Source organism: Falco punctatus (genome assembly GCF_963210335.1).
Source record: "Falco punctatus genome assembly, chromosome: 6".
NCBI lineage: Eukaryota > Metazoa > Chordata > Aves > Falconiformes > Falconidae > Falco > Falco punctatus.
The window spans coordinates 57,953,274-57,977,330 of record NC_137585.1 but is presented as its reverse complement, the minus strand read 5'-3'; the positions used below and the strand labels follow the sequence as shown (position 1 = coordinate 57,977,330).

The window sequence follows — 24,057 nt, the reverse complement described above, 5'->3', positions numbered from 1 at the left end:
ATCAGAGGAGATTAAACTAGCACCATGTTGAGCATGCAGCATTTCCCTATATACTGCCCACACAAAGATACAACACTGTAAATAATACCATCCAGTGAATCTGGACATTACAGATCCCTTGTGAAATCTGATGCTCTTACAGCACTGCTCTATGGTAAGACAGGCAGGAACACAGAGCTATATGACTGCAAGATGCTGTATCCATGATTGATGATAAATGTAGAAAACAGACCACATCTGGCTTCAGGTTTAAGGGATTCTTCACAGATTGACTGGAGGCAGCCATCAAAGGCAGAACAGCTGAGGCACCAATATGTACAGAAATGTGATTTTGATAACTCTATTTGATGTGATGGTTCTTTGGAATGAATGTATCACAGCGCTGTGTAAGCATCTTCCAAAAAAACCAAAAAAACAAAAAAACCCAACCTCTTTTCACTGAATGCTATCAATGACAACAACAAAAAACCTGAAAGACAAAAGAACATCTCTCCTTCCTCAAACTGTTGGAAAGCCTGTACAGTTGACCACAACTCCCTGACATGATACCACACAACTCTTGCTAGAGTCTACATCCTGACACAAACAAGGCAATAATGATCACTGGACCGTATACCTAACATCTTTTTTTTTTTTTCTAAAAAAATATTGACTTTATTTCAGAAAGACAGGCACCATGCACAGTAATGACATATCAGAAGCTTTTCTGTCAAGAGCTGGCATATTAAAACTGAAGTGAATACTTCATTTTAATTACATTAGTTAATGCTTTTCCAGGATCTTCAAATTTTTCAAATTAAATTTATTTTAGCAGTACCAATTCCACACAATCAAGCTAGCTCCATTAGTATAAGCAGAGCAAAAATTACCTGAAGTCTTTCTTGGCATGTCTATTAAATTACACACATGGCATGACAGACAGAGATGAACCTGGCACTGGGTCTTATTTTTCCATTCATTGTAATGGTTTATTTTAAATATTCCATCCAAACAACCTATTAAATATGTCTGCTACAATATTCTTCCACATATATCTGTTTCTACACAATGTTTTTTTTCTATTCCAGATGAAAGGTTTTCACCTTATCAGTATTCGGTAAGCATTTGTTTTATTCTAAAAACATGTACTTCAAGATTTCAAGAATATGTTCAGCTATGTTCCGCACTGTCTCTGGGCTTCAGACAGGCAGGATGTTCCAAGGTGCTTGTCCTGCCCTTTCTTTTCACATCTCCTCTCTTGGCCAGAAAGAAGTAAAGTTCTGGTACTCGGCAGTTCACACTATTCTGCACGTGTACAGGCAACAAGTAAGAGGCAACGTGAAGCCTCCATATGTTGAAGAACTTACAAAACTTCCCAGATGCTATTCTCAAGTCATGAGCTTTCACATTGTCCCTTTTCAGTGCTAGGCCTAAATAACACCACATAAAGCCCTTACTCTGCTACAAATAATTCTTCCATAGTTCTCCACACTCAATTTTTAAATGCACACAGCGGCAGTACTGCAAACCTTACTCTTTACCCTGTCACAACTATATACTTAGGTGTTACCTCCACTAGAGCCAGTTAGTAACAAACGTTTCTGATAATAACTATGCCAAGGTAATCGTACCCTACAAAGTCTTACTGCAGACACACGGCACAAAAGTAAATGGTGATTTGCATTACTGCCACTTCTGAGTGTTTAAAATTGGTTGAGCTGCCTGATGAGAGCCACATTTCACTACTCTACAGCACCAATACAGCTGGATTCCCAAGCTACCTGCCGCCTCCTCACAATGCACTTTTTGCTTCTCTGCTAATCTTCCTGTAATTGTGTGTGCCGGTTGCAGGTTAGAGTCAATATAGTGAGGTTTTATGTAGGGAAACTGTAGGACTGGAATTTACTACCCGAGACCCTTGTCAGGCCGCAGGGTTGAACCTGCACTTCTTTTGGCCCTTTTCCAAATCCTTGTCTTTGCACAACTTCAGCATGAGTGCTGGCAGTACTTCCATATTGCACCAAGCATATGGATCCTGTATTTTCTTGTCAGCAGGTCAAATACTGCATTCAGACACCTGCATAAATTTCACTTGTTCCAATAAGAATCTTCTATATCACAGAGTTCAGCCCACATAGACAGCCATGAGCAAAACTGAAAGGTAGGCATACACCCTTATGAAGAGAAGAAAATCCTTTGGGATTTCACCTTATTTTACCATGTCATACTCAAATTAGCACCTCATTAAGTGTTTTTAATCTACAGATCTCCAGCATTTATCAGCTATTACCAAATGAGTCAAACTCAGACACAGGTCGTTGTTCCAGCCATCACATATATAGGGCAAGACTACAGGAAAGTTACTCGATTTGCTTAAATGTGTGAAATACTTCATCACCTGTACCCATGAGCAGAACTCAAAGATCTCTCTACCTGAATCCCACCTACAACTACCTGATCATATTCCCTGTTCCCAGAAGTAGTTCCTGCCCTTTTCTCATGCTTCCAAAATGGCAATGTCTGTGAACCAAGGTGTTCAAGAAACACAAGAAACTTTAGTTTCTATGCCTTCATAAGCCCGAATCTCATTTCTGGACACTGGACAACTTGGTCTGCTCTCCACCATAAAACATAACTGCAACCTCATCATGTGTGAGACCAACAGGAAAAAGATTTAATTTCTGAGGCAGCCTCCATGCCAAACTGATCAAGCCCAAAGGCACGTTACTCATCAAGGTAGTTCAGAACAGGTAACTTTCAGTGATGGGTGAGAGGGAGCTCTGCCTTACCTTACTCTCTTCCTTTGCCAGCTATGACCTACTTCTCCCCTCAGGGTATACAGAGACTCATTTACAAACTCAGTGAATGACAAATCAGTGCTGTTACTGTTCCCTTAATGCTGACATCATCTCACATCTGTTCTCTCATTCACTCAGACTAGCATTTATATTATCACAGGATTCAGAAGACACGGTATAACTGGCATCATAAGATGCCTACTGCTGCAAAAACAAGGGCTAGGAAAGTTTTATTTCTGAGTAATACCAGTGATGTAACTATTCCATCCTCAGGCAAGGCAGACTGAAGTGTTTGGTAGAGGAGCTAACAGCAAAAACCTGAAGAAAATAGAGGAGTAGTAGTACTGAACAGCAGCTTTAATTTTCTGCCTCCTACCTTCCCTTCATAAATACCAGCATCAAATTATTTACTTTTCATGGAAAAAGTTATGATGCAAGCACAAAAAAAAATCGTAAGACTTAAAGGGTTAATTTTATACACAATCATTACACAAATTAAGTCCCAATCCAGCAAATACTTCTGCATTACTTAAGTACTTAATGCTTAAGTTTGGTAACCTCAGTAAACATAGTTAAACTCAATAAAAAAGAAAGCATTTATTCAAGTGTCTGCAAAAGAGGGGAGAGATTTTGTGTGGTGAGAGCTATAGTTTGTACTGCTTTAGGCTGACAGATACTTTTTTTATTTGTCCAAAGCCTATCCTTACACACACATCTACAAACGCACAATACCATACCTCACGTGCCAAAAGACTATACTTTATACTGTAATCCAAAAAGTTTTAGCATTTTTTATCAAAAAAGTCCTTAAAATTACTTAATTGCAGTTATAGAACTTAATACTGTTGAAAGTCAGTGCATTCCAGATTAAACTAAATATTAATTTCATGTAAGATTTTGAAAATTTTTGAAAGAAAGGCTTTTAAACTATTTATTATATACATAATGCTTTAGGCTGTGTAATGAGACAATGTAGCAGAACATCTTAGAGAAACTATTCCACACAAACAATTTGATGTGTGGGGAAGAGGCCAATTGTTTTAGAATTATTCAAAGCCATGATCAGACAAACATTTGCACATGTGATTTCAGTGGAACACCCCTGACACTAAAGTTTACTATCTGGGTAAGTACTTGCAGGACTGGAGCCAAATCACACAACTGAGCCCAAAGAACCCATTTGTTACCAATAAAATGTTAATTTGGGAGCGGCTGATTATTATAACTGTCATTGTTGGGTAACACTACACTTCAGGTAATTGTTTTTTGTAGCAGTATCTAGCAATGAAAATAGAAGTTGTCCTTTTTGGATGGACCTTAGTGCTGTGGCTGCCACCCCCAAAACCCAAAGCTCATAGCTAAAAATTAGTAAAACATAGCAAAATAATAAAACTGGAAGGTGACACAGAATGCATTGTCTGAGCAAAGGCTGTATCAGGCTGGGGACATACTGTACTCGTTTCTGGAGATCTGCACTGCTATCCCATTTCATGCCTGGTTGGAGTTCCAGGTATTGCTGGTACCTAGTATAATACTAGCTGGCTTGTGTTCTCTCAGCTTGAGTGATGACATCTCTCTGAGCAGCAGCTTATGGAGGTCTTTTTCATCTCCATGGCAAAGACATTCCAGGATGTTTTTTCTATTCGGGTGCTGCTGCTGTAGTACTCATTCCAAGGTCTGTAATTCAAAAATTCCAAGCTGCTGTCCATAGGCTTTTAGAAAAAGAAAAAAAAAATGATTCTTGGGACTAAAACCAGGGGTACCATAAGTCACTGTCATATATAGTCAAAGCTGTTTATTGTCTTAGTTTTGTGGACTTTTCATTTCAACCTTGATTCCGAGAGAGAGAAGAGGGCAGTACTCCAACAAGTAACAGTAACATAATTTCAGGCCCCACACCTCCCCAGCTACATTTATTTATTTTATAATTTTCTAGGCATTAGATTTATCACATCTGATCAGTAAAATTGTACAGAAGCTTCTCAAGTCTTCTCAGCAAACAGTAGAGAGCATGCAGCAAAAGGATTTGCCACATGAATTGCTAAATCTCTGAGGACTAAGAATGCTTTGATCACATCTCATTCTTTTTAAAGATGTTAGGGTATTTTCTTCTAACTGATGCCTAAAGCTGTTTTGGTACGCCAAAAAAGACATCATGTTCTGCCCTCAGCCAGTTTACTTGGAGCCAAAGGAACCACACCTTATTTACTATGATTTTTACTGGGAAAAGGATCAGGTCTGCTGGACAGTTCAAGGAAGGAAGTCAGGGAAAAGTACCATAAATTGTACCAATCCAGACCATTTAAATAACCAACAGGGAATTAAGAAAGCCGTGCATGTAGATGAAATATTATCTCAGCCAATAAACAGAATAAAAGAAAGTGATCTGGACTGCTGCAAAATTAGTAACAATTTTAAGCATCTGAAATGACATCGGAGAAAAGACTGGGTTAACAAGGGAACACTTGAGGAAAGTCTAATCTCTGCTGGCATGCTGACTGGGAAGGTCAGCCCAGTGCACGCGTTCTCAGCTGGAGTCAGGCTCCCTCTGCCCTGCCAATTGTCCTATGCACTCCATATATGAAACCAAACTGAAGGTGCCTTCACCCTGCCAGCTCCTTATATTCTACCAGCTTAAAGACGGCTTCCTTTTCCCTGTCAATTTATGCAGCGTTTCCACTGAGCAAATGCTACAAAGGACAGAGGTAGTGTGTGTGTCTTTCCCCCCCTTGTAAGCAGCACAAGGCTCTTTAGGAAGCAGTGTAAAGAGTTACTTTTAGCGCTGTATTCTCAAGCGGGAAGAGTGACATTCTCCTTTTAAAAAAATTTTTAATACAATTTTTTCACAAGGAAACTGACTTTCAGTTGACAAGTTATGATTTGAAATTTAAAGCAAATCACTTGAAAACTGGTAAACATGAACTTTACATAGTTTGTTACTTCTTCAGTTTTTATGTACCTCTGATTTATATAGGTGTACATTTTATCTTTGTATACCTACCATTGTCATGAGTAGAGAGGAAATACTCAGTTTTCTTTCCAAAAGGGGGATTTGATACTAAATTCTAAATCCAGAACCTGGATTCACCTTCATCCTCAACTGGGACAAGACAAGATTATTAACAGAAACCACACAGCAATCAATTTTTTTTCAACTAGAAAGGCAAAAATGGTTTATAAAGTTTGTAGCTATGTAAAGAAGTACTTTTAAAGAAGAAGCAGATATTTTACTAACTACCTAACACCTAAATCTTGTCAAGGGATCTGGAAGTTGTAAGAGACTTCATAAAGCTTACTTCTTCATAAGAAGGTACTTTGCTGTTTGATCTCTTTGAAAAACCATGGTCTTTCCCAAGATACCTTAGATGAGGATGCAGACAAGACTTGAGTTTGCACTGTGAGATCAGAACAAATAAAACAGTGGAAATTTACCTCAAAGGGTTGGTCTTAGTGGTTTTGGGTACTTCTGACACAGAAACAACTATATCTCTTATTTCAGAAGTGTAATTAATTTTTGGAGATATACTTCTTAGCCTTCAAGAAGTAAATATTTTTTTCTCCCAAATTATTTGTCTTTTTTTTTGTATGTGTTTAGTAGTCTTAAACATTTTCAGATACCCTATAGAGTTTTGAGTGTGCTCTACAGAGTATTTATCACCCAATACAATATTATGGCAATGAATGAAGCAGAAGAAAATTTATTCCAAGACCATTATGTTTGGAACCTTATATGCACTGATTTTTTCTTCATAGATTTTACGGTAATACTGTAAATGTTATCGTAGATTAAGAAAAATATTTTTTCAATTAGTTCTATGAAGAATTAAAAATTATATGAATCAGATCTTCCCAAATATTACTATGCATATTTATAGTGTACGCAAAATTAAACTTCTTAAATGCGAACACGTAGCCCAAATAACTAAGTAAACTACAATTTAAAAGGCAACATACTATATGCTGCAATACTTATGCTGCATGTCTATGTCAATCTAAGCTAGTAACATTATTTTAAGTGGAATATTAAGCAGAATGTTTTCATATTCTACTCAGTTTACAACTGAGAGTTGTTCATCACATAGAACACAACATCTGAACTACTAGACAGCCCTGGCACTTACAACAAATTTACTCTTCGGTGCTATCCAGGCGTGTAACAGAGACCCTCAAAATCTTTAAGAGCTATCTTCGATACTGGCATCACATGAGACATGAAAACAGATTTTATTTTATACACATTATAGCAAATATTCTTGAACAGGAGTTGCCAGATTTTACATTCTCTTTAATGAATAATTATTTAGGAGAAGTAAGGTGGGCCTGTGGTTAAAGAAAGGAGTTTGGATAAGGCATTCTGTCTTTAATTACCAGCTTTGTCATAAACTTTAACTGAGTAAGCCTTTCTTTGCCTCAGTTTTCCACATCACAGTAAATGGTAACAATATTTCACCAACTCACAGGCTTGGTTTGAGAATTAATGAGGGTCCCATGTGCAAAAGACCTGTAGAACCTGGCTTCTTCTTTTCACTGTGTACTGATAGGGAAATGACATGTTCTTAATTTGAAACAGAGACTCAGTGCTGCCCTTCATCAGCACATGGAATTCTAATTTGTTCAACAGAAATTGCATTAAATACATTGAGTACATTATTTAGCCTAAAAGTAAATGAGGAAAAAGGAACAGAAAGAAACTCCTGAATTTTCCTTGTCTGTCCTTAAGAAGTCTAACAGTTTACGGCAGCAGACACATAATCATAAATAAAAAGATTTTTTTGATGGGAGGCAAGATATCCTGCCTGGGAATATAAATAAGAATGAAGAATTGTGTAGCAGGTCCATCTGTAGACTACATTTAGCTCTGCCGCAAGAGCACCATCATAAAAACCATGCAAAATTCAGTCACCATAATATATCATGCTCTGTACACACTTGTCCCAACATAAAACAAATCTTAATGGCCTCGACATTTCAACTTTTCACACAATTTCCAGTGCATACCAAGAAAATCTTTACCTTTTGGGTTTTTTTTCCTATGCGTGTCCAGGTAAGATAAAAATGACAGAAAATTAGGTAAAAACTTTTTGAGCCCAAACGTAACACAAGGTAGTACCACAGACCATTTTTGATCAGATATGTCTACTGTACAAGAACAGAATCAACTAGAGTAGATGGAGGTTTTGCTGGAAAGAGAGTTAATGTGAGTACACAGTTTTAATCTCCTGCTTTGATCTGAAGTAAAAATTGTTGCAGCGCAAAAAGACATTTCTGTTTTTCTGGGGAAAAGAACAGAAAAAAATAATTAAGGAGCATCTTGTTGCCCACTACCAAGCTCAAGGAGGTAAACATCTCCGTAACAAGCAGGTGTGTTTTAAAATTTGCCACTGCTTAGCCATCTACAGACAATAAGACTTGACAGTTCTTTATTGGAAGGCAGGCAGGAGCTACAAGTCTGCATAATTAGGCAATAACTAATCAATCCAAGGATAACAGCATGGTAAATTTAGAAAAGGGTCAGTGTAGCTACCTATGTGTATGAACCGATATTTTACACTGTTATACTGCCTGTGCGCGGACTGGGTATGCCTGTCCCAGTGGTGTTTTTTTACTTCAGGGTATAAGCTACTGAACAACACGGAATTCTTGACTGGAGAAAGACATTCCCCTGCTGAAGGACAAGAGGATTTAAAAACAAAAGTGCAGACCAGATCACAGTCCTACCGAGAAGCAGGTTACTGGAAGTATGTATCTTTTCAATGGCAGAAGACCACAGCAGCGGTATTTTTGACATCATCATGCATATTTATGTGTTTTGGTTTTTTGGTTGGTTTTTTTTTTTTTTTAGCATTCCTGCAAGCAACCAAGAATTTAGGGCATCTACTTCTTGGCACAGGCTATGCACAGCTTACGTATGCCTTTATACCTTCATTAACTATCTCTCTGCTTATTACTTTCCAAGGCACCAGAAAACATTGCGTCTTGTGTATACCCCAAATCCTGACCTGCTACTTTTGAAATCAGTGGCAGACCTTGAATGTGTCATATTGTTTTCTTCATTATGTATAGCTGAAGTTTTGCTGTACTGTAAGCGGTCATTCAGTAATGCTGACTCCTGCCTCGTAACACTACTAATAGCTTTGACTTTTAAATGTTTATGACAAAATAAGCTAAAACTGATCTTATTAAGGTAATTTCAGAACAGTATTTACATGTATAATATGCAGAAAAGTCAGCTGCACATCCTCTTTCTAAACTAATGCTACTTTCACTAAACTAAACTTTCTCCTAACATATAGTTAGTAGTTAAGATTTTATTGGTTACACTTCATTTCTACTTTGCCTATGCTGTCACATTGTACTTCTCTGAGGCCATTTCTAGGTTAGTTTCATCTGCTTTCTCAGATACAACATATGTTTTATGTTCTTTGAAGTATGGTATTAACAGATAAGTGAGTTCAGAATTATCACTTCAGTACCCCAGACACACAGTACCCTGGAAGCATCTTTACAGTAACCATAGCAGCAAGCATGTCAACAGCATGTCAAAGTAGACAGACAGACAAGCACATTCAGAAACAGATGCACCGTACGCTGAATATGGAAGATAAGCATGAAATTAACAAGCTACTGGACATGCAACCACAAAGAAGTGTGTATAAAATCAGCAAGGAGGGCACTAAAATAACACTTGTACTTGTACTGCACCAAGACTTTCAACACACAAACCCAAGAGAGGCTAAACGATGACCCTTCTGCCAAAGAGAAGGAAACAAAGAAAAAGTTTCCACACGATTCTGGGTGTTTCCTAATACAGAACTTCTCCGCTCACGCCGTCACTGTCCCTACGCGGTGCACGTAACGCAGCGCGCCCAGACGCAGCGGAGCTCCCCGCGCCGCAGCCCGGCCCGGCGGCGATGCCCGGTACTCGGAGGCAGCGGGCGGGGGGCGCCGGCCCGGGCCCGGCTCGGCCACAGGCACCTGCCCGCCGCGGCGGCAGCGCGGGGCTCCGCACCGTGCTCCGAGCGCCGCCCGCCTCCCGGGAGCTCGCTTTATTTATTGCCTTTCCTCAACCCGAGGGGAGATCTGTTAAAGATTAAATTGGCAGCAACCGCAGTTCAAAGCCCTGTCCCGGGAAGCAAAGGTGAAGATAACGTCCCTGCAGATCGAATCGAGTTTCTGCTGTTGCAATCGCTTTTAATTACCCTCTAAACGGCACATCACACAGCGATCCTCCAGGCGCCGGACCGGGCACAGAGATAGCGAGATACCCATAAACGCTTTACAACCCGCCCGCTGATTAAAAACCGATTAGAATCTTATTTGAAGTCGGGTGTTGCCTCCAGGCAGCGGCGCGGCAGCGCACCGACCCCGCGCTCCTCCAGTCACCGCCGGGGGCCGGCCCGGGCCCTCCCGCGGGGCCGCCCCGCCGCTGCCGGCGCAGGGGCGGCCGCCGGTGCCCCCTCCCCGGCCCGCCCGCGCCGGCTGCCCACACTTACAGGTAGGAAGTGAAGACGCTGAGGTTGGTGGGCACGGCCGTGAGCCCCAGGTCGGAGCAGTCGGCGCGGACGAGCACGCCCTCCTGCTCGCAGCGGCACGGCGCTGGGCAGCCCCGCGGGCGCTGCCCGCCGCCCCGCGCCCCCCGCCGCAGTCCCGGCAGGCAGACGAGGAGGAGGAGGAGGAGGAGGAGGAGGAGGAGGGGGGCGCGGGCAGCGCGGCACGTCGCCATGGGGCCCGGGGGATACCTAGAGCTGCGGGGCGGCCGCTCTCGTGCCCCGCGGCGCGGCGGGGGCGAAAGGCGGGCGCCCGTCTGGGCTCGGGGAGCTGCTGCGGCCGCCGCCGCCGCGCCGCTGTCTGTGGTAGCATCTCAGCTTACACGCTGCTTTAAAGCCCTGGAGCCGGCACCGCGCGCCCGCTGACGCCGCCCCAGCCTTGCCCGCCGTAGCGCGGCGGGCCCTGCCCGCGCCGCCGTAGGAGCGGACGGGCGGGGGCGGCCGCGGGCCCGGCGGGCGGAGGGGAGGCGGAGGCGGGGGGGCTCCCCCCTCCCCCCCGCCTCCGCCTCCCCGCCGCCCGCCGGCCCGGGGCTGCTGCGCCTCTGGTCTCGCCTCAGGGCGGTGATCACCCCTCAGGGCAGGGGCCCGCGCAGTGGACGTTTCTGGAAGGCTGCGGGACGGGCGTGACGGGCGGGACGCCCCCTACCACCACCCCCGCCATTCCATTTGAAATCAGCGCGTCGGTTGGGGCGGGGAAGGGGGGACGGTGCTGAGCCGGTGGGGTTAGCGGGGTGTCTCTGGGGTGCTGGGGCAGAGGCTTGGGTGCACTTTCGGGCGGGAAGGGAGCTCTAACCCAGGCCTTAATTCCAGCCAGGAAACCCGCCCGTCAGCTAGCAGCTGCCCGGTGCAGAGTGAACCATTTGGAGATGGGGATCCACTCGCTTCCCTGGATCCCACTTGGTTAAATCGCGGGCTTGCTGAGGGGAAGGAGCCCGGCTGCCAAGGGAAACTGCCTTTGCAGCACGCCTGGTGTTGAAAGCTCTTGAGCTGTCCCTCGCCCAGCGCCCAGCGTCTTGTCAGAGGTTTCCGCTCCTTATCAGGCAAAAACTGGCCTTCGCATTGCTCTTCTGTGGCCGAGTATGCCAAAGCCAATGATGAGGGAAAGGTGAGGACGCCGATTTCTTAAAACCTTTTTGTTTCCCTCCAGTTTTCAGTGTGAACAAAGTGGACCGCAAGCTCCAGACTTGAGACTAGCTGCTGGTTTAATAACCCGCTCCCAGCCCCAATTCCTGTTTAGACTGGTGACTAAATTGTTGGTCAGGCTACTCGGTATGCATTGGAGAGCATTAGTTAAAGGTTTTCTGCTACACTCTCTTTGAATTTACAATTAAGTTTGAAATGAGAGCCTAATGAAAAGGCTGACAAAATGCATGCTTTTATATTCTACCCAGTTTATAATCCCTATTCCCACCTCTGGACCATCATTTGATGTAATCTGAGCTGCAGAAGGATCTTGTACTGGAGCTCAAGTGCTTTATTTAAAATAATAAAAAAGGAATCTGCTGTCTGGCTGGTTAGACAGGCCAGAATGTTTTGTATATCTAGGCCTGTGGGGCTGCTGGGAAGCTTTTCCCCAAGCATCGCCTTATCCTAAGCTAATAAAAACAATGGTTGAAAGCATAGATTGTCCAGAAGAAATGCCTGAGGAGAAAAATTCTGCAGGAAGTGGAGTTTTCATTATGTACCGTGATACCTGTCAAGGAGATCTGTTCCCGAAAACCTTTGACTGTTACTTACTCATGTCTAGTATCACTGCAAAACAGCAATACTTTTGTCACTGAATTTCATGGTTTTTAAGAAGTTTCATTCTGTGCTGAATAGGTACATGTTAATGGTTTGATAAATTTGAATACTTCACTTTCTTTTAGGGTGAAATAGTTTCTGTTGGGCATCTGTACTGCAAGATGGAGTCCTTATTGTGTGCTGCCAAAAGTCAGAATAGTTGTAGTTAACAAATAAGCAAATATTTTTCATAACTGTATTGAAACAGTATTTATATAACCTGGGACTATTGCACACATAATTTGTTTGTTCTAGAAAGCAAAGTGTATACTGTTTGTTCATTTTGTGTTGAGAATTTATCAGCTTGTGCAAGTTATCTGAAGTTAGACATAGATTAATTAGTAGTGAGGGTTTAACTGTAAAAATCCTCCTTTGAATGTTTATTTTGCAAAAGTGCATTTGTTCAGCTAGCAACTTTCTTTGAAATGTGTAATGTACTTCCATTTTACTTAAAGATTTTGTGAAAGAAGAGTAGCTTGAAGATTAAAAGGATTTGGTAGGAATGGATATGGATAATTCCTATCTTTGTACATTTAAATTAGGCTGTACAATTTCCATTTCATGTTTCTCATAGATCTCTGGTTCTGCATAAAGAGAAAAGGAAAAACATTTGTCAGTTTGGTAACATCTCTAGGAGGTGCTGTTACTGTTCCAAAAGGCTACTGTAACTGTAAGATTTCCTGCAGGTTCTGACAGCTCAGCATAATGTCCTGGTCGCTTGAAGTGACATCCATGGTACAGCCATCCGTGGTCTTCAGCTTTTGTCAAGGTAGCAAACAAACCCCTTAGGGATCTCAGCAGAGAGCTCTCTAATCTCTTCCTGACTTCTGGATACTCAGGCAAAAAACCCTGTCTTCTGAAAGTGAAATATACTGTGACAACCCTCCAGCTTAAATTTTATCAGTATAAAAGATATCTTTATGGAATGTTGTGTATGAAAAAACAAAATGATATGTTGCATTATATATTGTTAGCACACAAAAGCGTACCAATTCATGTCAAGAATGCACAGCAGATATATATTTAACATGCATCTTTTAGTTCATTACTTACAGCATGACAGATTTTAGATGTTATGTGAAATCTGATTTTAAAATAATGGACTGTAAAAAGAAAATCAGGTATCCAAAATATTCACTGCTATTTCTGTTTTGTAAGCTTAAACTGGATGAACTGATTTTAAAAAAGAGTGTGGCTACAGGATTTAACAATGGAAATTTATGCTGAATTGATCGGTTGTCCCAGCCAAAATGGAGTTTGAAGCAGAAACATTAACAGATCCTGCACCAGCTTAAATATTAAGGCAAGTCCAATACAGCACTGAAGTAAAAAGCATAGCAACAAAGGACAAGGTAGTTTACAGTTGACTGTAGCTTGTTTTTCCCTTTTCTGGCTATGGATGAAGGGTAAGTTCCTAGAAGGCACTACAACCATGCGGTTAGGCTGCAGAGAAAATAAAGCTCTTGTGCAGGGTGGAATTTCTTTTTCTGCCCATTGGGAGAAGAAATTCTTCATTGGATGTGTTGAAGTCATATATTGAAAGAGTAGCCTTTAGGCTGTGCTACTGTAGAGTGGTACTGCAGCTGCCCACTGATCTGTGCAGAAGGATCCTTTCCTTTTTGCATGACACTTGATTTGTCCTTTCATTCTGGTTAGCCCTAGAGCATGGTGCACATATTTTAAGATTTATCACTATATAGGGTTATTATACATACAGCAGAAGGTTATTTATATACTGTGTTCATTTGATTCCATATTTACCTATCAATATATGTTGACATTCATTTGCTTCTTGTATCTATCATGTTTCACTGAGGATCTTAACCTAATGTGTATGTACATCACTGTATTAAGCCATGCAATGTTCTTCAGACCAAGGCAAGCACCGTTTCTGTTTTACATAGTGATAAATGCTGGTACCTGAAATGTAGGATGATTAGGGTAGAGTCACTTCTAGAACCAGAAAGAAATACCCTTGCTCAATTTACCACATGGCTACAGCTTGTCAGTCGCAATAATATTATGGATTATGTGTCATCAACTTGTTTTTGTTCAGGTTTTCATGCATGCCATATCATGCATCTTTAGAAATTGTCTTTTTATATTGGTTCTTTTGTTTGGCACAGTGCCACCTAGCTGCACTCTTCCCTCAACAGTTCTGTAGTTAGTATGCCGATTGTGACCAAGATGAAACATTTGACAGGTAAGATTTACTTGGGTTCACCTGAAATATTATTCAGTAGTCAAGTTGCTGATGGGAAAAAGGGACAAAAATAGAAGAACCTTATTACTGTCACAATTCATACAGTGACAGTTGACTTATCCATGTAATTTTGAAGCAAATGCTGGTATGAACTTTATTTTTAGTCTGAAAATATCTGATAGGAAAGCTTGCAACATTAGTGGAAAAGTCAGGATTGCCCAGGCACGTTTTAATAGCTAGGCATTCGGGAGAAGAAACAAGGAAAAAATGTAAATACGTAGGATGCAGATTTACTGAATGTTTGTTTGGAGGGAATGAAAGCTGAGCATTACAGCAATTCCCTGTTTAGGAAATAAAATCCATGTGTTAAAGTGAAGATGTGGAAATAAACTATGTGAAGAGAACCTTCTATTATTTTGAGTTGAGGTGGATGTGACAGGGAATTACAGCCAGGCTGCAAAAGCATTAAATGGGTATTCCACCAACATAAGAATTGGGCACTTTAAACAATACTTTATATGATGCTTTTTAACTCTTTAACATTTACTGGTTTGTTGCCTTATCCTTGTAGGTCTCACGTAAAGCCAAAAGAAGAAAGAAGAGAACGCGTAAGCTAGGTCTAAAGGTACATGAAGAATGGTAAGGCATTAGATGATGAATAATACTTTTTATCAGAAGGGCTAATATTTGAAAACAGACAAGAGCTCTCATTTTGGCTCATCAGTCTTTTTTCTCAAGCTGTATCTAACTGCACATTCAAAGTTTTTCTTAATTGTACAGCTACGATACAGTTTCTTAAGAACTGTACCACATGGGAGTGTGGCAGCAAGGCAGGTCAAGTCACCTGTAGCATTCCTCTAGTCGGGTATTTATATTGTAGTCTTAACTGTGCCTTCTGCTGATCAATAAATCATTGCAACAGGTCTCTGAACTGATTTGTCCTGATTTTACATGCACAGAAAGCCACGTAGTAGGTTTGAACTCAAATGGCAAGTGAGCTCAATTGTTTCTCAGAAGAACTGAAAGAAGGATGTGAATTTTGGAAGGATATGTTGTGTTGGATGAACCCCTTTCACTGTTTCCTGAATTGCGTATTCTTGGGACTCTACTTTCTCACCTCACAAAAGTAATCAATAGCTACTTCTTCCATATATAGCACGTGTCAGAGCTGAACATTTAAAAATGCATTATTGTGCATTATAGCACAGTGATAAGTCCAGAGAGTGCTACATTCTGTGGCGCTGGTCAGTGGGACTTTGAAGAAGGTCTCCAAAATATTGTTCATTTAATGCAACAAAGTTCAGGAGTCCTGTGGAAAGTCAATACCTCCACATCTGTGAGGAAGTGAACTCCAGTTCATAGAGGGCTGCAGGTGGTTTTTTTTTCCTTAACACTTGTAAAACATAAAACCTTTGAATATGTGTGCGCGTGGAGGCACATGATCTATTTCTGTGTCCTCTATGTGCTGTGGTGATCTGCATTCTTCTCTGGGTAAAAGACAAGAGTTGATACATACCACGTGCAAGCATAGAATAATTTCTTAATTTAGCAGTTTGTGTAGAAATTCTGTCCAATCCTTTCATCCTTCCTTCTCTCACTGTGTCTGTGTGGCAAACACCCTGGGGTTCCTGTGGTTTTTGAAGTGTATTTACATGATACTGTATAATGAGTGATTGCATTGTTTTGTAGTTGTCTGAAGGAGGTCACAATAATGAATTTTTTCTTCTTTTTCTTTTTTTGTAGTGGTTGTAATAGTTTCAGTCACTTTGGGATGAGCTGCCATGCAAAATAAATGTATCTAAGAAGCACAGAATTGTAACAAATTGTCAAAAGGCTTTAAATATGGTGTAATACCTTGTTTTCCTGTAAATTCCTCTCTAGAAGGGGGGAGGGGTCTGTATTTTTATTTCTGTCTGTGTATTTGGCCTCTGAGGTGTAAGCAGACAGAGCAGATTTCTTTGCAGAGAGGGAAGTCAAGAATCTTCCATTAGTAAGACCAAAAGATTTCAAACATCTCTATCATCTTGATAGCAGTGCTTTTCCTGTTCCTGACTAGGAATTCGGAAAAATCAAGCAGGAAATACCTTATCGGACTCCATTTTTCTACAAGTTTCTGAAAACTATTTGCATATTTCCTCAGGCAAAATTAATCAATAAAGCTTTTTAGTACATACTTAATCAGAATAGATGCTGAAGTGTCTTACGTTTTTGTGACTCACGTGCTTCATCCTCACTTTGTACCACGGTGATAAACTGGCAGGACATGTTACCCACCTCTGTTGACTCTCTTGAGTTGATACAGTCCCTTCTGCAGTAATGCAAAATGACACAAAGGGAGGGAAGGAGCAAAATACAGGTTTGTGACCTTCAACACATGCACAAAGCCTCCGCCAGAGCCTGCCAGTGGCACAGGTCATGTAGAATGCTTATATGGGTGTACAAGACATGCTGTTTCTTCTGCGTGGCTGGCAATCACGCAGGGCCCCTGCTGTAGGTGGAAGAAAGGAACTGTTCAAGAATTTGGACAGAGCAACCAGCAGGGATGAAAAGTGGAATTGTGCGCTTACAGCTGCCAAGGAGCTTATGCAGCCTTATGCAGGGGAGCATGGAGCAAAGGAAGAATGACTGCAGCACAGACGTTTATAGGAGGATGAGAGCACCTGAGTTGGCGGAGCCCTTGTATTTGAACAAAGAGAACAGGGACACAAATAGGAGGTTTCGAGCAGGGGAATGACAGGGAGTTTTTTTTACAGCGAAGAGGAGGGAAGGTGGCACACAAAAAATTTGCAGGAGAAAAGGCAAGAAGCCTTGGTACCTGCAATAAACTAAGCCAGCTGAAATACACAACTCTGAAGTTTATATGACCTTTCTTCTACAAGCACTGCCCCTCATAGTGTTAATACTCTGTGAGTTGCTATATATTTGCACTAAATGTTTCTGAAAGATACAGAGATACATTTGTGGGCTGAATGTCAGAATTGGGGACTTACAGAACATTAACATATTTGTAACATGCATTGCATTGCTCTTCTGTTCCTTGGCAAGGCTGGTTAGCTGGCTTGAGGGCAGGAACGTTTATTTTAGGATTTGTTTGCCTTTGAGGCAAGCAACTTATTTGAAATAGTTTTATATTTATAAACCTCGCCTTAACAGAGTGTCAGCATAGACCCATGACACATAACATCTTTACAAAAGCGGAGAGCAGGGTGTTGCATCTTGTAGCTTCATCTTCCATCACTGAAGACAGAGGTACCTGCGGAAGGCACTTGCTGGCCTCTGGCTTCAAGCTGTGAGTATTCTTATCTCTGCCCATGGAGATCACACAGGGAACCTTAAAGATTCTTATAAGGCTAATAGAGTTGCCCATCCTGGATGGTTTGAATATCCCTCCAGCTGCTGTCATTAACCTTGAAATTTCCAAATGCATGGTTGCTGCAGGAATTTCTTTTTAAAGTGTGTCTGAAGTTCAAATTCGTAGTTCATAGACTGGGTCATGGAAGCCAATATATCTATTTCTGTTAATAACTCAGGCCTCTGAGGGTTTGGCAACTTTTGTTTAGTAGTTAATGGAGACAGTAGGAGATGAGGGGAGAGTGTTCATACCACCCAAATTTAATCTCTCAGGCATCTCTCTGAAGCTGATTAAGAGTAATAGACTCCTCTAGAAAGTGGTTCAAAGCACCCATGTTAATTATTTTATGTATTTGTGGATAGTTAAATCAAGGTTGCTGTGCAAAAGTATCCTTGCATTGATTATGATTAGAGTTGCTGCTACAGTACAGCACAGCCTTGAGAAGTTATATGCAGGAAAGAGGAAACTCTGGCAAACAAGGACTAATATGAAAAGGCCAGGCTTAGTATATTCTGTTTACAAACATTTTTTGGTCTGCATTTGGCTCAATATATGAGCCCATGAGACAGGTAAAACAGAAGATTGAAAGTAAATCAGTGCTAATCATTTTAGTCTAATGCCACTTGGAATGTGTCCGAAGCAGCAGTAGTATAGAAAGCAGCGTTTGGTCAAGTTTAATTTTTCTCTGAAATATTTCTATGGTAAAAACAGATGGAATTTAAAAAAATACAAATGAAAGAAAATGACAAAAGGAGAAAGCAATACATTGTGTTGAAAAATAATTACTTCTGAGTTTGACCATTTGGAGTGGATTTAAAAGAACCAAGTCAAAACCAGTGTATTTTTACTTTTTTCACTTTAGTTGCCATTATAGGTTTTCCTTTTCAGGGAACACAACTTCATCTGTGGAACAAATACACACTTAATGCCCTTAATATTAAGAATAATAATGATTAATGCAGAATTTTAGAAAATGTTATTATGGAAAGAAGTTAAATGTGTCAGGTCTGTTGGTCTGATGATTTTACAGAGTATTTCTTTGAACATGGGAGCTTAATAGAATTGCAATGATTTGGGGAGAGAAGACAACTCGTAAGGGATGCTGCGTTGCTCGTGGGTGGCGATGCAGAATTCAGCTGTCCTCTTATTCTGCTTTAGACTTCTGTCCTTTCAACAGCTTGCAGCTTGACCCATTTGTAACAGAGAGCAAAATCTGCCCCTTCCATACAGTGTTTTAGGATTTGTCAGGTAATGCATTATGATATGTATATGTATGTGTGTATACAGTAGCATTGTATTCAACTTTTTTTAGGGCAGGAGTATATTATTCACAGGTGAATTTCAGTCAGATCAGATACTACTCTTTAGTAATGCTCATTTGTGCCCAGAAATCTTCAGAATGTGGTATTCCTATTTATTTACATATTCAAACTGTAACTGCTAATTTTGAGACACTAGTAGTTTTTGCTGTTCTAACTTTGCACAACTTAATTACAAATTGAGAACAACTTAAAAACGGTTTGAAAAGTTAGACTAAGTAAGCTATTTTGAAATCCTAAATTCAGATTTGCAGTGGTGATCAAAGATTATTTATGGTATATTTTACTTTGGAGCTTTAACATTTAGAATTTCCTCCAGTTTTACAGTTGTCCAGCAGTATATCAGCGAAGTTTTTTATGCTGCGTTTTTTAAGAGAACCTTCCTCCATACAGTAAGAGCTCATACTTTATATTTCTTAAGAATATGTATCTGAGAGACAACATTAATTTCAACATTAAGTGACTTTTATCATTAAATTATTTTGAGGTGTAGAAGTTCAGAGTAATCTGGTAAGACTAAGCTTCATCTCTTACAATTGCTGTGGGTTGATAGATGCAAAGAAAACTTATTAACAGGTACATAGATGTTTCTCAAGTTCAGCTTTTATTTATTGCGGTCTGTCCAAATAATAGAGGCTTTTTTGTTGGTTCCATTGCGTTTAGCATACAAAGTTATTCTTCTTATTTCTATCTCAGTACCTCACCAGAGTAAAACCTAACAAGTTTAGAATTGTATTCAGATGAATTGCAACTGTTTACAGACGTTTCTGTAAAAACATATCCATAACACATGAAAAATATGGTACCTTTTATTAATGTTTTCACAAGAGTTATTAACATGAGTTATAACAGAGCTGTTAAGAAAAAAACACAACAACCCAGAACAACCCAAACAATTAAATTTCAATAAGACATTAAAAGGGCAAACTACTCTTTGGAAGAGTGACAGGTATATATAATAAATTTATTTCCTGTACATTACGCAGCTTCTTTGGGACTCTTCATATGGACAAAGCGCGTATATTTGTGTGCAAGGTTGGAGTCTAAAGCTGTGATTGAACTGAAGATGAAGCAGTAAGTGAAGACATTATTTTGACTTTTGAAAAAGCAGTGACATACAAAGAGGCATATGAGGCCAAGGGTTAATTAAAAGATTCCAAGCGTATCTACAAGTTGATCTGTCAAGAAGTTGAATGGATTCCCGTGCATTTGTATATTCACACCAAGGATGTTTTTTTACTGCTTATTACTGGAAGGTATAGATTTTATTTGTTGTTTTGCCAAACGCACGCACATCCAAGAGATAAATGCGTATGCTTGAATTAAAAAGTAACTTGGCTACCGTCTCTCATCAACGCTTGAGTTTATCTGCATGGAAGCTGTACGCGTGGTGTTGCCTTCCTGCCTTCGCTCACTGGCCAGAAGAGAGGACCAAGCTAAAAGCGGGGGCTCCCTCTGCTGGCTGCTGCCGCTCTCGGAGCCTGCTCCGGCACGGCCAGCAGGCGCTCCAGGCAACTGAGAAGACATGAGTTGTAGCTTGTTTCAAACAATTACACTTTGAGGCAAAAATGTAACCAAGTGGCTATTAAAATAGTTTTAATCGAGCCTTGAAAATAGAGCAGCAATATAAAACTTGCATTTGAAATGTCCAGGCACTCTGAAGTACTCATAGTTTTATCATGAAAGGGCATCAGACAGACCAGAAAAGAAAATACTAGGCAGGAACAAGTTTTGCTTTCTGTGATTTCAGGTACGAAAAGAGATAGAGGGAGTGGAAAAGCAAGGGTGCAGTCTAACCAATCCTAGATCCTGTGTAAAACTCAACAGAAAACTACTATAGAATCATGGAGTCACAGAATCATTTAGCTTAAAAAAGACCTTTGAGATCATCAGTTCCAACCGTTAGAGCCAGGACTGCCAAGTCCACCACTAAACCATGTCACTAAGCCCTGCATCTACACGTTTTTAAATACCTCCAGGGGTGATGATTCTACCACTTCCTTGGGCAGCCTGTTCCAATGCTTGACCACTCTTTCAGTGAAGAAATTTTTCCTAATATCCTATCTTAACCTCCCCTGGCATAACTTGAGGCCATTTCCTCTTGTCCTGTTGCTTGTTACCTGGGAGAAGAGAACAACCTCCACCTGCCTACAGTCTCCTTTCAGGTAGTTATAGATAAGTGATAAGGTCCCCCCTGAGTCTCCTTCAGGCTAAACAACCCCAGTTCCCTCAGCCACTCCTCATAAGTCTTGTTATCTAGACATTTCACTATTCCAGTATACTTCATATTCCATGTCTCAATTCTTCTTGGCTATCTCCGGAGCCTGGGGCATGATTTATTTCAAGATACTTTGGTTTCTTGTCAGATCTCAACCGGATAAGGTCTTGAGCAACCTGATCTGGAGTTGGTCCTTGAGCTGGAGGTTGAACCAGATAACCTCTGTAAGTCCTTCCAGCGTACATTGTTCTGTTTCTGTCCTAAATGTGAGAGAAAGGTTAAAGTTGTGAAAAAGAGTTTGTATAATATAGCCTTTAACCCCATATTCATCTTGAAAGGCCTTTTATATTCCAAGGTAAGAAATGGCATTCTACCTGTGTAAAGAAAGGGACCTGGATCCACCTTCTGCAGTTTCACCCTTGGCATACTGCCAGGCCTCTGCAGGAGAAGTGTTGTGGTACAGGTGCAAAGTACAAGGCTGCAGATTAGGGAGCTCCTCAGGAAGTGAGGAAAATGACTGAATGTCCCCTGTACCGATAGCTATAAATAAAGCTGTGGAAACCCACATACAAATGATTTCAAAAGGAATCCTGGACATCATCTCTTAGATTGAGGGCTCACGTGGTCACCTCTGACATGCCTGTACAATGAGGGAAGGCCGCACCGGCTATATGAAAGTAAGGAATGCTTTTAACACCCTCTCTGTGTTGTGACCAACAGCTACCACAGAGCTGTTTGGCACAACCATTCACGGGAGAGAGAGTGGATGAATGTGAACTCTCCGTCCTTCCCCAAAGTCCTGAACGGCAGAACATGTGTCATATGAAAGAGAAGTTTAAATGCCAGAGGAAAATAGGGAAACATACAATATTCATGAGAGACAGAAGCTGTTTTAGAAGATGATTCAGAGTATAAGCCACAATCTAGGTGTTCTTGACTTTTTCCCTCAGTAGAGCTTATCTCCTTCTATCAACAATTAAAGCAGCCTAGCAAGTCTGGTCTTTGAAGGTTAAACATAGCCTTTGTGAATACTTCCTTCCCTCACTCCGGTCTCCAGTCTGATTTTCTCAGCTCTTTAGGCCATGGATGGACATGGAGTTTGCTTTTTATCCGATCAGTTTGAATGGTATGTGAAAAAGTGGTGAGATGGATTTGCTGCAACAGATTCCCATCACCCTGCCATGAACATGCCAGATGAAAGATTTGTTTGAGGCCTGTGTTGTGATTTCAGTTAAAGGTAGCTATCAAAAAAACCGGACTATGCTTTTTCTAATAATCTTCTGGAAAACTGCCTTTACAAACATGATACCAGAATTATTATGAGACATATTTCAGGATGGACTTTTTTTCTGGCATTACTACAGCCCAATATACAAAGGGCAATTCTGAAAGAACAATCTGAAATTTTAAAAAACAGGGTGACCACATAAATCATATGTTAGCAGTGATGATCCCAGCTACAATGTAAGTTGATATAAGGAGGAAGGTTAAAAAGCACTCTGGTAATTCTATGATGATAGTCCTGATGAGGACACTGTATTCACAGTTAGTCCTCCCTGGTCAAAATACCCTTGATTTACTAGGCAGTTTTTCAAGAAATAGAAAAAAATCGTAGTCAGAAGCTACAGACATAACCTGGAGAAGCCTTGTGATTCTTTTTATAGGTTGCCCCTCTATTTTACCAGGAGGAACTGGCATTGACAGTGTCTTTGGCAAAACTGGCTTTGAAGTCAGTGTGTGTTTTACAGGTTTGGTTCGGTGATACTTGCTGAAAATGCTGAATCAATGGTGTAGTCCAAGGGATTAATTGTAGTACTGGCATGTGCCCCTGACTGAGCCTGTCAGAAGAGTGAAGGAAGGTGTGTAGCTGATATTGCCATTCTTTCCAGGTGCTGTTGTAATATTTGTCACAATAGAGCTTAGATTGGCTTTGTAGCATGTTGTACATTTACTTAACATAATTTCAGTTATAATAACACATCTGTAACTTTTTTATTCTTTTGATACTTAAATGAGCTTGACAGTAGTAATACATAGAAACAGGAAAATAGTCCTTCAGGTTTGTGAACAATCTGTCTCTTCAGTGTTTCAGCAGTCACACAGAGGTCGCCAGGACAACAGAATGCAGATAGTTAGACTTTGTATGATACACATACAGAGTCAATAAACTGGTGATTTTTAAAAATAGCTGCTTTTATGTGATTACTTTAGGAGCACCCCATATAATAACATTTATTAGATGGCTGTGCACAATTCACTTGCATTCCCTGTTAAGGGACTCTCAGTAGACACTGTTTACCACTCTAAACTCTATGCATGCAAATGAATGGAGAAAAAACCTGCTTTGCAAGCATTCTTACATTAAGAACTTCTCTGTCCTTTATACCTGGCTTTGAAACACATGATGGAGAATACTGGTCTTTGAGGGGTGAGGTTTCAAGACTTGTTTTTTCTGCCACAAGAGAAAAAAAAAAAAAGTCTGTTAGTTGAGCTAGGATGTAGTTATGAATGGTAGAGGCACCAGCTCACATTGAGCTGAATATAAGTTCAGGGACTCACTCCCTTCCACGGTTATCTTAACTCTATAGCTGTAGGGACTAATCTTTCAGTTCTTACTCTATTTTGCTAATTTTAATTTAAGTCAGCGGAAATTTTGACTCACAAGAGCTATATCATGACACAGAACAGGGTTTTTTATATGCCTTTATATATGAGTATTGATATAGCTGACCTGGCTTTGAGACAGTGGATACATCTTCCAGGACAAAGGCAAAGCTGATCTAGCCCAAGTCATGTGAATAGCCAAGTAGCTGCATTAGATGGTACTGCACAGCACAGATGTGCTTGAAGAATCAAGGC

At 40.7% G+C, this 24,057-nt stretch overlaps 1 protein-coding gene across 2 annotated transcripts in view; it reads right to left on the bottom strand.

Annotated features, from left to right (window-relative positions):
* LGR5 (leucine rich repeat containing G protein-coupled receptor 5) overlaps positions 1-24,057 on the bottom strand; it is a 126,415-nt gene that overhangs the window by 82,847 nt on the left and 19,511 nt on the right. For both annotated transcript variants that reach the window (XM_080393838.1, XM_080393837.1), the window contains one exon: positions 10,271-24,057. This exon is cut by the window's right edge. In XM_080393838.1, the coding sequence (XP_080249964.1) occupies positions 10,271-10,500 (230 nt within the window). In that variant the 5' untranslated portion in view covers positions 10,501-24,057. The remainder of the gene's footprint in view (positions 1-10,270) is intronic.